The sequence below is a fragment of the Eretmochelys imbricata genome, chromosome 1 (genome assembly GCF_965152235.1).
Source record: "Eretmochelys imbricata isolate rEreImb1 chromosome 1, rEreImb1.hap1, whole genome shotgun sequence".
Lineage (NCBI taxonomy): Eukaryota > Metazoa > Chordata > Testudines > Cheloniidae > Eretmochelys > Eretmochelys imbricata.
The window spans coordinates 140,255,624-140,270,696 of record NC_135572.1 but is presented as its reverse complement, the minus strand read 5'-3'; the positions used below and the strand labels follow the sequence as shown (position 1 = coordinate 140,270,696).

The following is a 15,073-nucleotide window of genomic DNA, read 5'->3' as shown; positions in this document are numbered from 1 at the left end:
TAGCTTGAAAATTGTGTTAGATTCCTACCTTATATATATTTTCCTTTCCTTTCCTTTCTGTATATACATACATACACGTAGAGTGAATGGAAAAATAAGTGGCTCGTTAGCATTGTTGTTGCTGGACTAACCCATGACTGTTCTGATTTCAGTGGAATGCTGATGAAATTCATCAGTAAAGTTCAGCAAATGTGAGTGCTGGAGTGGAAAACTAGTAACAAAACAGATATTGCTCTTTTCTCTTTATTGAGGTGGCATAGCTTAACTAACTTGGACCTCCTTGTTCTTAAAGCCCACAGCAACTTACGCCTGTGCTATATTTGAGACTAGTGTTATCCTCATGGATATCTGTGATCTGACACTACCTGCCATTGCAACTTATCTCAGCTAGCAATTGTGCCTTTGCTTTCGTGCTCCCAAACTTGAGTTTTATTACGCCTTAGTTTTTAAATAGCATAACATTTTTCCCAGGTGGTATTTTCTAGCATGACCATTGTTGGATTGCGTGTATGTAAGATGGAAAGAAAAAAGCATATTTTAATGTCAAATCATAACATGCTGTGTGAAGCAATCTGATTTTTCTTTTCAAGGGTTTACATCCTTTTAAAATGAAGTAATAAGAAAATTTAATTTATTCTCCTCCTTCCAGTATTTCTTCGATTTAGCTCTTGTTTACACAAAGTTCCTCTACGAGTAGCTTGTTAAACTTTTGCAGCTTTAAAACAGCAATATAATGGGGTTTTTTTTGTATTGGATCTATAACTAACTAGCTGTATTACTACTCCACAGGAAACTGTTGTGCTGAAAGGAAGAATTAACTGGTCTTTCAACTTCAGGCTTTTTATTGTGAGAAGGAAGATCACATAAGTGTTACCATGGGGAGAACAGCAGCTAAAGGTAAGGTTGGTGGCTTTTATCCAAAAGGAAAGAAAGTAGAAAACATAAAAGCTATTTTTGATTAAATGGGGTATTATTATACCTAATAGTAATAACTGCTGTATTGTTAAGTTGAAATAGGATGGTAATATGTACTGAACTTGTTATGAATCAAATTAAAGCAAAAAATCCCAAACTTACAGTAGGTGTGTTAAATTTCTCCTTAATTGAAACCATTCTATATAATTTCACCCAAAACAACTGTTGTCCTCAGACAAGCTAGAAAACAGTCAGAGTAGAAAATTTAAGCACATATCTAGATGTGTTGTTAACATATAATCCTTTATAGGTGATAAATTATGCAGATGTCACAGAATCCAGTTATCAGAATAATGTGTAATATCGGGTATTAAGTTTTACAATAGCAAACTGCATCAGCAACTACCTTTCAAAAGCCCATGTAGATAACATAAACTGTTCTATGCAGTTTAATTTCTCATCTATGCAGTGGTATTCTCTCTAGTCATGTCTTCTACTGTGCTGTATCTGGGGGGGGGGACATCATAAGTTATGTTGTTTTGCATCAACTTGAGGGTGAGATTTGAGCAGAAGTGAATATGTGAAATAGAATAGGCATGAAATAGAAATACAGAATCTTGTGAAGAGAGCCCAACTACTCTGTAACTGGTCCTTTTCAGTTTTGGGACAGGTCGTTCTGCTCTATTGAAGATTGCTACGTTTTTTGCACCTAATTCATGCTTTCCACCTTTGCAGTCCAACTGCTTTCTCTGCAGTTGTCTACTGCCTGTAAATTGCAGTGGATCATCTATGATGACTGTAGTTGCGCATGTAATAGTTTGAAAATGCTGCAAGACAGGCCCTATTCCTGGAAGCCCATCTGGGATGTGTCACCTAGAAAAAAACAAACACAGGTTGAAGGAGATGGAGCTGTTCCAGATCCACCCTGCTTTAGAGTGTACACAGATTTGAGAGAAGTCTTGATGGAAGATGTTAGCCAGCTCTTCTCTTCCCATCCCCCTCTTGGAGGTGGATAAAAGGTCCTAGACAGAGTCTCAGGTGCATTAGGAATCAAACATTTTCCCCTCCTCTGGTTGCCATCACAGATCTTCAGAGAGGTGGTGGTCAGCTTGTTGGGGAATGCTCTTCCACTCCATCTCAGTCCTCCACTCCTGAGGTGCAGCTGAGACCTTCTGTCAGGGTGGAGGGGAATAGTCTTTTGCGATCTGTCACTCTAAGGTGCTTGACAACTCTGAGGAACAGAGGTAGAGACTTCTGAGAGGGAGCCTCCTCACACATCATCAGAACTAGCCAGGGTGGAAGACTTTGACTCCCTTGTTGGAGTGGTGTCTGGAATCTCAAGAATAAGTCCCTAGGAAGTGGCTGTGCAAATCTTGATAGACCGACCCTCTATGTTGCTCCCTTCCCACAAGGACATCAAGGAAATAGCGTCTTGGGAAAGGACTGATACATATTCTCTAAGGCAATGCATTGCTTTCATTGTTTCCCAAAAAGATTCTACAAGACTTGGGGCACTCTCCAGTCGCAGGAGAGTAATAGTCATATCATTGGTTAAGAAACTGGCTCTTCTAAAAAGTGGGTACTTTCTGTGAAAGCTCTCTTGTGTCAGGAAACTGGAGTTCAATGTTAGGAGGAACTGTAAGTGGTCACTAGGATCATCTCAGTTGCTTCTACCAGACTCTGTGCTTGAAGGAGGTAGCCTTCTTGGTCCCTGGTGGATTGCAAATCAATGAAGAAAGCTTGGGTCAATCTCCAGTTGTCTCTGATTTCTTGTATGATGGCTGTGATTACTCTGGCTTGTCTTCTGATGAGTTATCTTATTAGCAGAAGAATTTCATGTCTACAGATTGGGGAGAGGTGCTCCAGACCAACCTGCCATGCATAGTATCTGTAAAGTGTAACCTGGGTAGATGGAATTGCTCAACCATGGTTCCATTCTTTTCAGGGTGGATTTGATTTAAATCACTAGTCGGGAAGACTCGATTTAATCATGGATTTCTACATAAAAGTGTATTCTTCTTGGTATACATATTCTTCACAACGTAGAGATAGATGTAGGTTTCATTTTTAGAAGGTACACACTATACATTTTTAAAATGATTTTAATTTGAAAACTTTTCAGATTAGTTTTACACTGTATCCGAAAATGAATGATTGTTTGATTATTTCATTTACCAAAGGTAATTTGAAGCAGATATTTATGAAGTCCATGGGAGGTGAATATCTCCAATTCAACAGGTTAATCATTAATATTTGGAGGATTTTCTTGCCATGCTGTATTAGGAGGATAACATCGCCAGACAGACATTTAAATTGTTTTATTTAACTAAAACAACAACATTATATATTTTTTTTTCAGCAACAAACATATCATATTTTAACAAAACAAGCATATTAATTTTTGAATTTAGTTAAATATTCAAGTTTTTTAAAATCAGGTCTGTTTTTGTTAAAATTGTTTCTAACTAAAATAGTTAAAACGAATTGTTTTTTTAAAAAACAACAACAAATTAAATCGACTGTCATCCAGGTCAACATGAGAAACTTAAAATATTGGCTTCTGCAGCTAACTCAGTCGTCTTCACCTTCATTTTCTTGTTTGTTCATATTCTGGAAAAGAAAAAGAAGCTTTCGTGCTTTTTCAGGTCCCAAACGATTTCTCAATTTGGAATGAATTAGTCCAAAGGACAAAAATATTATTTCTACGCTGGCAGAAGAAGCTACTGCGTTAAAAGTGAGATTATCACTTCAACAGTCTCTGAATCCAAGTGCTTCAGTGATTTCCACCAGTTCACTGGTGTGACTTTCTTTAAAACATCATGAGCAAACATATATTTCTTAAATGGTTCACCCTTAGCTCTGAAGTTTATTATAGTTGGCATTATGGAGGGATGATTGCTGAATGTCCATGTCATAGCCAACTCCTCTTCTTCAGCAGTTAAGGTTTGACCGTGGTACCAAGTACTGAGAATATTTGCAAGAAAATGAGCTGGAGATAGAGCTTGCCCCGTTGGTTTTTTTAATGCTTGTAATTTAACTCTGTCATTGCATATTTCTCTTTTTAAGATTTCACTCAGTTCCTTCCAAATTTTAACAGCGTCAGCAATAAAACAGCTATTTCCCTGCATTTTGTTCCAGGCTACAGAAATAGGCTTCAGGGTACTCAGCACGTGCTCAGCGTTTCTCTCAAGCCCACTGTTGAGAACTTTGGCTGTTACTGTGAACAAAATCATGAAAAAATAGATGGCACTAACTGTCATCAGATTAGGCCAGTTCTTGCTACAGTACTCAAAACAGTCCACTACTGAGTTCCATCACACGTCTTGTAGGAGAGTTAGCTTGGTTCCTCCCACTTTTTTCAGTGCAGCTGCTGCAAAGTGGTTGTTACAGAAGTATTTTGCAATTTCAACAACATTATCCTTTATTTCTGGAACACTGAAGTCTTTGGGTAGGAGGTGCATCAAATGAGCACTGCAACCATTTGTTGTTAGCTTGGGACTCTCTTCTAAATAATTTCTTCTTATCTTGGATACATTTGCAGCATTGTCTGTGACCAAGCTGCGTGCTAGACAGTTGAATTTTTTTTCACAGTTTGTTATAGCCTTTAATGCTACTTTTTGTAAGTATTCTACTGTGTATGCATTTTTTGTATGGAAGACATTCCCTTCTTCTGTTGTAACAGAAGAACATACAACAGATATACTGTTGCTGTGTGACATACATGATGTGACTGAAACACTATCCTTGGCAGATAACTCTGAAACTATAGAAAATGATGGTGATCTTGAAAGTGGATAGTCTTCAGAATTCTGTATGTTGAGGATGGATTCTCCTAAACAAAATAAGTCAATGCAGTTATTTAATTATGATTATCATACTGCTCATTTAGTATTACTCATTGCATTCACTGACACTCAGTACTACTTTAAAGGTGAAATTGTAAAAGGAAGATCTGCCTATTTCAGCTGTTTATTTTTTATCACAACTGCAGCTAAAATGATAGTACCATGGAGTAACAACTATATATTTTTTTGCTCAAACTTGAGAATTCAGGAATAGTCCAGAGGGAAGACAGGCAGTCCTTAAGAAAGAAGTATGAAATAAAAAAAGTTTACCAACCTGAAGATCCTGCATGTTCAGACGTGTTCCTTTCATCATCTTCAATGCAGCTTCCTCCTGAGAAGGAACACTTCTCTTGATGTTGTTTCATTTGGGAAACCAGGCCTTGCATTTTTTGTTGCGCTGTTTGCATTTTGCACGCATGCCTTGTCTTACCCACAGGTAGAGGAACTTCATTAAAATATTCCCAAACTGGGTCTCTTTTACGGCCTGCTGCCATTATAGGCTTTCCCTTCTAGGGAGTGAACGGTATGGTAGATCTCAAATCAATGAAGGCTATACTCAGACCTCAAGACTTCTGGAATATGCTGCTCAAACAGTTTCACTTCTGTTTCTGCTGCTGGTCCCTCCCTTCTCACATTAATCTCTAGACTTCTTCTCCTTGTCCAGATCTATTCTGCCCCCAACAATCTTCTATTCATTGAACTTTTTGAAACTTTGCACTTTTAGAGAGAGGTAAGGGATTGACTCTGTGTACACAAATTTGCAGAAGGACAGTAGGGTTGAGGTCTATTATTTCTTACTTCTATATATTTATTTGTAAACATTTTTGCTGTTAACAAGCATGTTATCTCTGGAGACACAAATCCACAGTTTGAGAACTGCAAAACTATGCATCTCTGATAGTATCTTCTGCTCTGAGTCCCATTGGGTAGATAGAAAGATTAACCTAAATAATCTATACAGAAGCTCCTGGAACCGCATAAAATTTGGTCCCTAATCCATGAGCCATTGGAACTCATTTTACAAAACTTTTCTTAATATACCCATGTATGTTTGTCTCATACTATAGAATTAGAATTTATAATCCTATTCCATGATGAGATATTTTGAGCTATAATGTATCTTAATTAAAACTATCTTTAGATAGGTTTCTTCCTCAAAAAGCATTTTATCAAAAAAATCCCATTTAATAGATTTTTATCTGCCCTGATTCTTTTCAAAACTTGGGGCAATGGACAATTTTTAGTCACCCTCAAGATCTCAATCATGTGGGATCCCCCAGGATTCAATCTCCAAACACTTCCTATTCAAAGGGAAACTGCTTTGGAAGTTTTGTCCATTCCAAAATCTCACAAATAATGCTAATGACAATTCCACTTTTATTTTTCATATTTCAAATCCATATTTGCAATCTCATTAGCCTCTAAATATCTAGCAGTGGTGGTACCTTGGAAGAGAACCAGCGGTCTTCAGATCAATCCCAATTAGATCCAAGTAATGTTGATTTGGAAGGTCACTGCATTTGAAGAAATGGGATGGGGTTGTGACTGTTATCCCTATGTAAGGATATGTACACTCACCATCTTGGGGTTTTAGTGGACCTTTTACTTATCCTTTTCCCTGGTGTTGGCCTTATTGCCATACTATGTTTGGATAGTCATTTTAAATCATTGAGAAGGAAATGGAAAACAGGCCAAAGAAGAGGGAGAAAATTTCCCCTTTAGTCAATAGAGCAGAAACCCAGAACTTTTAATCTTTAAGAGATTACAGCCCAGTAAGGAATTACTTGGCTTCCCATCCTGTGTGGAGGCCAGGAGTTCATATCTTTGTTCTTAGTTTAAAACACTTGTTGGGCTATCAACATCAGTGAAAATGTTAGCCGAAAAGGTTATATTGAAAATGGTGCATGAAAACAGGAGCTCACATTCACTATAACTGTGGGTAGCACAATATTATAAGAGAATGATTGCATTATACAGAAAAGGAATAGTAGTTTACCGTATATGCTTAAAACACCTACTGTAATCACAGCAGCGATTCCTTATCATAGCTGTGAAATATCAAGGCTGTCACTGACCTGAATGCAATAATGCTATGTTTAAATATACTTGTTTACCAAGAAAAATAGAGACTGAGATTTGAAATCTACTGCCTTAGTGAAACTACCTACATCTATTTCATGGCTTGAAAAATTTACTTTCTACACAGGGTGAAAAATAACCTATGCTGTCTTTCTCTGCCCAAAAGCAACAAAGAGCACTTGCTCACTTATTTGCTTCCATTCTCCTTCACTCACTGCCCACTCCCCTGCTAGCATATCAAGAAGAACAAGTCCATTAGGATTTGTTTTCTTCAGATATTTTCTACCAGTTCTAAACTGTCTATGTTGGAGAGAAAATGGTGTCTCAGTTTCACCAATTCCTTGCTTATGTGACACACAAGATGTGTGATCCGCTTTATAACATTGGATTGTACCTTCATTTCAGTTTCCAGGTAAGTATCAAACATCTGTCAAAAATATAGACATTTGGTATGGAACTGGAAATTGAAGTATGATCCTAAACTGAAAAGGGAATTGAATGCGCTGCAGCACAATGGTTGTCTTAATATTTGCTAATGTGGCAAAGCTGTGAATAAAGTCAATCATGGGTAGCTCATCTGTCTATGGGTATCTTCATGGCTAACTTCTCTTGAGTTAGGTTAGCTTGATTGAGAGCAGCGACACTGTGAAATAATGCTCAAGCTGCACAGAATGGCTGTGGTAGCAGCTGAGTAGTTGTGCTTACTTGAGCTGTAGCATAATACCCCCTGACAAGCCAGCCAACTTGAATTAAAAGCACCACTACACTCAAGTTAAGGGATTTTGTGTGAGGCTGGAACTTGAGTTAGGGGCAACACTCACATTATGGCTTGAGTTACCTTTTCCTTGTCGTACTGATACCTGAAGTAAAGTGGAATTGATTGTGTGTTCCTCTTGGGTTTCACTCTGTTCTTCCACCAATGGTAACAGGAGTAATGTGCAGAAACAGCTGAGAGAATCTTTCTGCTGATTCATTGGTGTGGTGTAAGCATAGGCCTGTATTCAGTGAATTAGGGTTGCAGTGAGAACCTTCACTGAGAAATAAACTAATTTTTTTCTGTTTCAGTTTGTCAGGACCTGCACCAAGATTGACAAAAATGACTAGTGATCTTGGGTTCTGCAGTTTTTGTGCGGCCCACTTGAGATACCTTAGAGGGGCTTGAATTTCAGAGGGTCGTGTGCAGCACATTGAGCACCAAGACCTTTTCTTGTCTCAAATCAAAAATCATGAATGTCTTTTGGAAACCTTGGTGCAAGGTCCAAGATGCTCTTTGGTCTAATACTCTCGCTCAAACTATAAAACAAAATAAAAGCTATTTGAAAATAAATGTAGATTGTGTTTTTTAAAATTTTGGAAGATGTTTGTTGACAGCCAAGAAGCATTCTTTTTGGAATTCTTTCTTTCCATGCTTGTACTTTTATCTTGATGTTAGTTTCTCTTTTGAACTCTGAGGTGAACTAGAATAAGAATAAAATTTACCTTTTTATGACATAGTGAAATATATAAACAAAAATCTGTGGTTAATAGAACGTATTTGTCTTGAAAGTTATGGTTAAAAGTGCTTTATATTAGACTAATTGTTACCCTGGACTTTAGTATGATGTGAATGCTAAATCTGTTATGTAATGACATTTTATGTCTTGTAGATTCAAAGAATGTTAAAAAGGAGAAACATGGGAAGAGTCAGCAGTCAAACAACGTGTCTTTAAAAAATGGTAGGTATTAAAATTGTCAGGTTATTAGTCAAGATAATGTTTAAATCTAAATATTTGGATTGTGTTGTCTGGGAATCTTTTACACTGCTCAGGCTGTTAGTGATGACTGGGATACATAAAAGAAGAATAGAAAGCATCTGAACCACTGCTGTTAACTTCATTAGCAGACAGTGCTTTGATATTGCATATATAAATGCCTTTGGAAGGGTGAAAGAATTGACTTTAGCATACTAGTTCAGCTGACCAAAAGGCAAATACTAGTTACCTATGTAATCCTCTGAACAAAAATAATGTGTGGGTACCAATTTTTTTAAGATGAAGTTTTGGATCATTACTGTTTTCTACTTCCTTTAACCCTATGTATACCTTTTCTCTGCCTTCTCTCCCAAAAGTCTCCATTGTTTTGTTTTCTCCTTAACTACCATGTTTGCTGATACTGAAGAGAGGAGCTGCGATAGTTGGGCTGAATCTTCATTAGTGCTACATAGGTAGGGAAGGTAAAATAATCTTCTGCATTTGTTGTTTTGTGGGGAAAACTAAAAAACAAAGTGGATTGTTTGAGACTAAATGAAAAAGTTGAGAGCATTCCCATCTGCAGCTGTTTCCCATCATTTAAAATAAAAATGGATACCTTCACTCTTAGCAGAAAATGATAATTTTTCATCAGGGACAATTGGTCTGTCATTTGGAGGGTGTGGGAAATCACCTGTTGTGTTTGTGTTTGGTTTTTTAAAGCTGACCCATTAACCTAGTTACATGTCTTATAGGCAACAACAAATGTTTTCAGTAAGTTGTTTTCACCATCTCTCTTTCCTACTAATTAACAGAAGGGTGGGGCACTCCCACTGTCTGAGCCCACCGAGCACAGACTTACTCCTGGGGGAATTCTGTGCTAAAAATTTTTATAATTCTGTGCACAATATTTTTAAATTTATTTGTCAAAATAACACAATATAATCACACCAGTTTCAGTTATTTTGGTAATTTATTTAAAAATACCTATCAGCAAGTATGTCAACAACACAGAGAATGAAAAAAATTCCCCGAGGAGTAGAGAGTTTAAAGAAACTCCTACAACAACCCATTTCAAGTTAGAGGGCGCTGGAGAGGGCTGCATGATTCCTCCCCTAGCCCAGACATGTTTCCCCCCCCCCCCCCGGCCTAGACACATGCTCCTCCCCTCTCCCCAGAGCCCAGTCGTGCGGCTCCCCCCGAGCCCGCCCCCTGCAGCTTTGTCCCACTGAGGGACACGGTGCAACCCTGCCCTTCCTCACTCTGTGCCAGAGCCAGGTCTCCCATGCCTGCTCCCGTTAAGTGGATGAGGATCAAGCCCTGTTGCCAGAATGTGCAAAGCTTCCATTCCTGCTGGTCCAGACATTTGTCTCGCTGCAAGCTGGAGAAGAGCCAGGCTCTGCAGAGTCCAGCGGCCCCTAGAGGTAGCCAGTAGCTCTGCAGCCCCAAGTCTGTGGGGGAAAACATAAATTCTGTGCGGGACATTAATTCTGCACAAATTCTGCATTGTGCAGTGGTGCAGAATTCCCCCAGGAGTAACACATGATCACTGCTGCTAAAAGGAAAAGCTGTCAGGTAGAGGAGCTAGTTAGAGGCTTCATGAGGCGTGGAGGTGGTGAAACAAGGTGTGTAAAGATTTTGGTAGAGTTGAGAATAGTATGGAACTGACGAGTTTTGTGGACAGTATTTTACCGAGGGACTGTCACAGGTATTATTGACTGAGGTAGAAAACTTATGAAGGGGTCTTTTGTTAAAACTTTGATAGCACATCAGAGTTATAACATTTCATAAAACTAAAACACTAAGGCCTTCCATGGGCATCTAATTAAACAGAAGTTTTTCAGTCTGCTACAGAGACTTTTTGGCTGCTACCCCGAAGCTCTTTCCCATGAGAGGAAGCGTAATCTCATTGGTCCTCTGACTGGCTGGGAGCTACTTTTTTCCATAGACTGGTGTTGCAGTGAACCACAAAATAATCCATGGAATGACATCCTGATGTCATATTCGTTATCTGTATTGTAACTGTGTAGTTGTTATGACATCACCACCTGTAGATGTCATCTCACCACAGAGTTGTCTGCAAACTTGTTAAAGCTCTCTAGAACTTCATTTGTCATTTTGACTCATTTTCTTCTCCTCCCTAAGACTGTTGGGAGAGAGGTGGGTTTTTTCCTCCTCCATTCCTAGTTACTGGGAGGGATCCTTGCAGTTTTCTGTTGCTCGTTGCTGCCAGTATATACTGGGCAGTAGAGGAAATGGTTCTGTGATTAGTGCTCCACTTGCTTTGCTATGCCAGTTTGAGTGAGGGGAGCTGCAGTCACACTTGGAAGTATTGCTGTGTTTGACATCTAGCTTAATACACAGTGTGAATGTCAGCGTGCGAAATGGAGCCGGTCCCATCAACCACTCCCTGGTACCGTTCAGGGAGATCAGAGACACCGTACCATCAACTCTGGTTCCGGCTCTGGCCGTCCATTGAGTCCCATATTGAAGAGGGTGATGCTGGCACTGGCTGTTTCTGCACTGGCGGTATATCAGATGGTAATGAGCCTCCTCTGCCTTTCTGTCCTGACCTCTCCCTTGGCCCAGGACTTTGCCAAGGCTGCCTAGTTTATAGCCCTGTTGGCTGGGTGGGCTGCTGAGGCTGGGCTGCTGAGGCTGTGGGTCTTCTGGTATCTGATGTTTCCCTTTGATAGTCAGTGGAAGTGGGGCTGGTGCCGGGCTCAGAACAAGGGACCTCCCCAGCACTGGGAACTTCTTGGCACCCCTGCTGTTGGCACCATTGATGTAACCGTGGCGGCATGCACCTCTCTCGACTTCAGCACTGTCAGTCACCTCGACTTCAGGGTTGACCCCACTTCCAGCACTGGAAACAACGGAGGTATATTTGATGCTAGCAGTACCGTTTCGACCATCTGTGCCAGTTTGCTCTTCATTTTGGGGTATGGATGAGTCAGGCCAGTTGCTTGCACCCTCAGGGCTGGCTCCACCTTTATCCCCTGAAGCTCGGGATTCCTCAGCGTCCAGGTCGGGATCTTCCTCCACCTGCTCTCCATTGCCTCACCTGCATCAGGGCCCAGTCAAGGAGAGCTATGGGTACTATGATAGGTGCTCGTCTCACAGTGGAGATGGCGGGCCTCTGCCTGGTGTCTACTGGCTACCAATGCCCTATCCATACCAGTGGGCTGCTTGAAATCTGTGGGATGCTCCTTGGTTGCGTAGGTCCAACTCCTCCATCGCGCTCTAAGACAAGATCGCTGAGCAGTCATGTCGAGCTGCCACAGGCCTGGGCACCAGTGAACCTTCCCCATGTGGAGCCTCCAGAGTCATCCTGTCCAGGCCTGTTAGTCCTGGAGTAGGATCTGGCTCTGGCACAGTTAACTGCTTTCTGTGGTGATTCTGTGATTCTGATTCTGTGGTGTCTCGATCTTCCTTTCGTACCAGAGGATTTCAAGGTGTACCAGGACCTTCTGCAGCATGTGGCTGCCTTCCCTGGGTGTTCCTGCAGGAGAATATCTATAAATTGTTGGATATCCTGCAGCCATCTGCCCCGGGAGAGTAGCCCTCCCTATTAATGATGCACTCCTAGAGCCTGCTAATTTTCTCTGGAGCATGTCAGCTTCATTACCCCCTCTTGCAAAGCACATGGAGAATTGCTACTTCATTGTGGTGCAGGGATTTGGGGGTTTTTACTCCCATCCAGCCCCAAATTCCCTGGTCATAACCACGGTGAACAATAGAGGTCTGAAGGATGGATTTAAGTCCACCCCCAAAGATAAGGGCTCCAAACAGATGGCCCCGATGGGTAGGAAGATTGACACTTTCTCTTATTTGTAGATGGACATTGCTAACCAGCAGGTATTGCTGTCTAAATACGACTTTGTGAATTGGATGGCTATGTCTGAGTTTGCAGACCAGTTGCCCAAAGTCTTGAGGGAGGAATTTTGGGCATTTATCACCAGAGGCTGTTTGGTGACTAAGACTTTGTAATGGCCCATGCTGGACATTGCGGATAGTTCAGTCAGAGTGATGGCTTTGGCAGTGACTATGAGAAGGGAGTCCTGGCTGCAGAATTCGGGAATTGTCCTGGTGTGCAACAAGCCATAGAGGATTTGCCCTTCAGCTGAGTGCATTTTTTGGACAAGACGGACGAGATTCTGCACTCCTTCAAGGACTCTAGGGCTGCCCTACGATCTTTGGGGATGTGTACGCCAGCAGTGCAGAGGGACCACTACAGTGATCAGCAGCAGTATTGTTTGCAGCACACATTTGGGCAGCCTTTCCCTCCCCTGAGATAGCAGGACTACCCCAGAAAGGGGCATAGGTCCTAGAAGAGGAAGCATTCAGTTCTGGGGTTTGGCCACTCTACACACCTTCCCCGAAGCCCCCACCCCAAGTTCCCGATAGGGATCACCTCTTATAAAATACTGCTTCTCAAGCAAGTTTGCTCTCTACTGGCTTTGGGAGCGGTGGAGGAGGTTCCACTGGGGTCATGGCTTCTATTACTGTACTATCTGGTGCCTAAATCCAAGGGAAGGGTAAGACTTCCCAACTTTCCTGGCCTCAACAAATATATCAGATACATGAGGTTCCAAATGGTCACTTTATCAACTATCCTCTCGCAGTTGTCACAGAGCAGCTGGTTGGCTTTTCTTGACCTTCAGGACACCTCTTTTCACCTGACAATTTTGCAGAGAAACAGAAAATTCCTTTGATTTGTCGTAGTGGAGCACCATTTTCAGTATACGGTGCTTCCCTTTTGCCTCTCTTCTGCCCTTTGGGTTTTTACCAAATGCATGGTCGTGGTGAAGGGGTACCTCAGCCGGAAAGGAATCCACACCTTCCCATATATGGACAACTGGTTACTATGGGGCAGGTCCAGAAAGGAAGTCCTTTCCCATGTCAACACTACAGTGCGCTTGAGACCATCTGGGTCTCATCCTGAACATTGAAATGTCAACTTTGGTTCCTGCTCAGAAAATCAAGTTCATTGGGGACCTGTAGAAGACTTTTTTGCTGACAGACCTTTTTCAGACATTTTGCCACATTTTCTTTAGTATGCATTATGGTTCGGATGTGCCTAAGGCTCTTGGGCCACAAGTCTGCTTCTGCACAGATGGTCCAGTTTGCAAGGTTGCATCTTTGCTCCCTTTAAATGTAGCTCAGGACAGTTCACCGTCCGACTCTTCGCTCCCTGAGCATATTGGTCTGCCTCATTCCACTGGTCCTGGACTCCTTGCAATGGTAGATGCTAATGGAAAATGTTTGTCAGGGTGTTCCCTTCGTCCAGTCCTTACCAACCAGGTCTGTTGTCACCAATGCCTCCCTGATGGGCAAGGGAGCCTATCTGGGGTCACTGAAAGTTCAAGGTCTGTGGTTGGAGCAGGAATCATCACTGCATATCAAAGTGTTGGCGCTTCAGGCCATTTACAATGCATGTCCTGCTTTTCTGGACCGCATCAGTGGCTCACATACTTACTGAGAATACCACAGCCACGTATTATGTGAAGAGGTAAGGATGCTCTGCCAAGAGGCAATCAGGTTGTGGCAGTTCTGCATCAAGGAGATGATCACTCTATTAACCACCACTTGTCAGGGTCCAGAATCATTTCACGAACAATCTCAGCAGGAATTTTTCCCTGACTCATGAGTTGTCTCTGAAGACAAGTGTCTTCCAGGTAATTTTCGCAGCTTGGTATATTCTGACGATTGACCTGTTTGCTACAAAGGACAACAGAAAATGCCATCTGTTCTGCTCTCAAGGGGGTCTCAGTACAGGTTTCCTGTCTGACACTTTCCATCTCAGCTGGCTGTTGGCTATCCTGTACACTCTTCCTACAGGTCGTTTTCAAGCTGAAGATGGATCTGGCCAAGCTCATTCTCGTTGCCCCAGTGTGGCCGAGGCAGTGCTGGGTCTCTGACCTTTTGTGCTGTCAGTTCATCCTCCCATACCTCTCCATCCTGACCTACTCACACAGAATCACAGTCGCACCTTATAGCTTAGCGCCCTGCATCTCATGGTATGGCTGCTTTGTGGCTAAATGAGGAGGAAGTATGGTCAGCAGCTGTTCAACAGGTTCTACTCACCAGTAGAAAGCCCTCTACCAGAATGGCCTGCTTGGCAAGATTCAAGCAGTTTTTGGTGTGGTCATTGGCCCACAGAGTTCAGCTGATGCTGGCTTCTGTTCAGGACATCCTTGCTGCACTTTCTCATTGGGCCTTGCACTTAGCTCATTGAGAGTACATCTGGTGGCAATATCAGCATTTCATCCCCCTATTCAGGGAAGATCTGTCTTCCCCAGTGCCATGGTGGCAAGATTCTTTAAAGGACTTCTTCATCGCATACTCCAGTCTGAGAGCCAGTTCCTCTGGTGAACCCTAATACTGTCCTAGTTGCTTTAATGGGACCCCCATTCAAGCCCCTGGCATCTTCTACCTTTCCGCTTTTGTGTCAGAAGCGTTCCTGGTAGGATAACAGCTGCAAGGAGACTCTGTGAGTTGCAGGCT

General features: G+C 41.8%; 1 protein-coding gene across 1 annotated transcript in view; it reads left to right on the top strand.

The window, feature by feature from the left end:
• Nucleotides 1-788: 788 nt before the first annotated feature.
• SCML2 (Scm polycomb group protein like 2) overlaps nucleotides 789-15,073 on the top strand; it is a 106,119-nt gene continuing 91,834 nt past the window's right edge. The window contains exons 1-2 of the mRNA XM_077807182.1: nucleotides 789-897; nucleotides 8,486-8,554. Of these exons, the coding sequence (XP_077663308.1) occupies nucleotides 876-897; nucleotides 8,486-8,554 (91 nt within the window). The 5' untranslated portion in view covers nucleotides 789-875. The remainder of the gene's footprint in view (nucleotides 898-8,485; nucleotides 8,555-15,073) is intronic.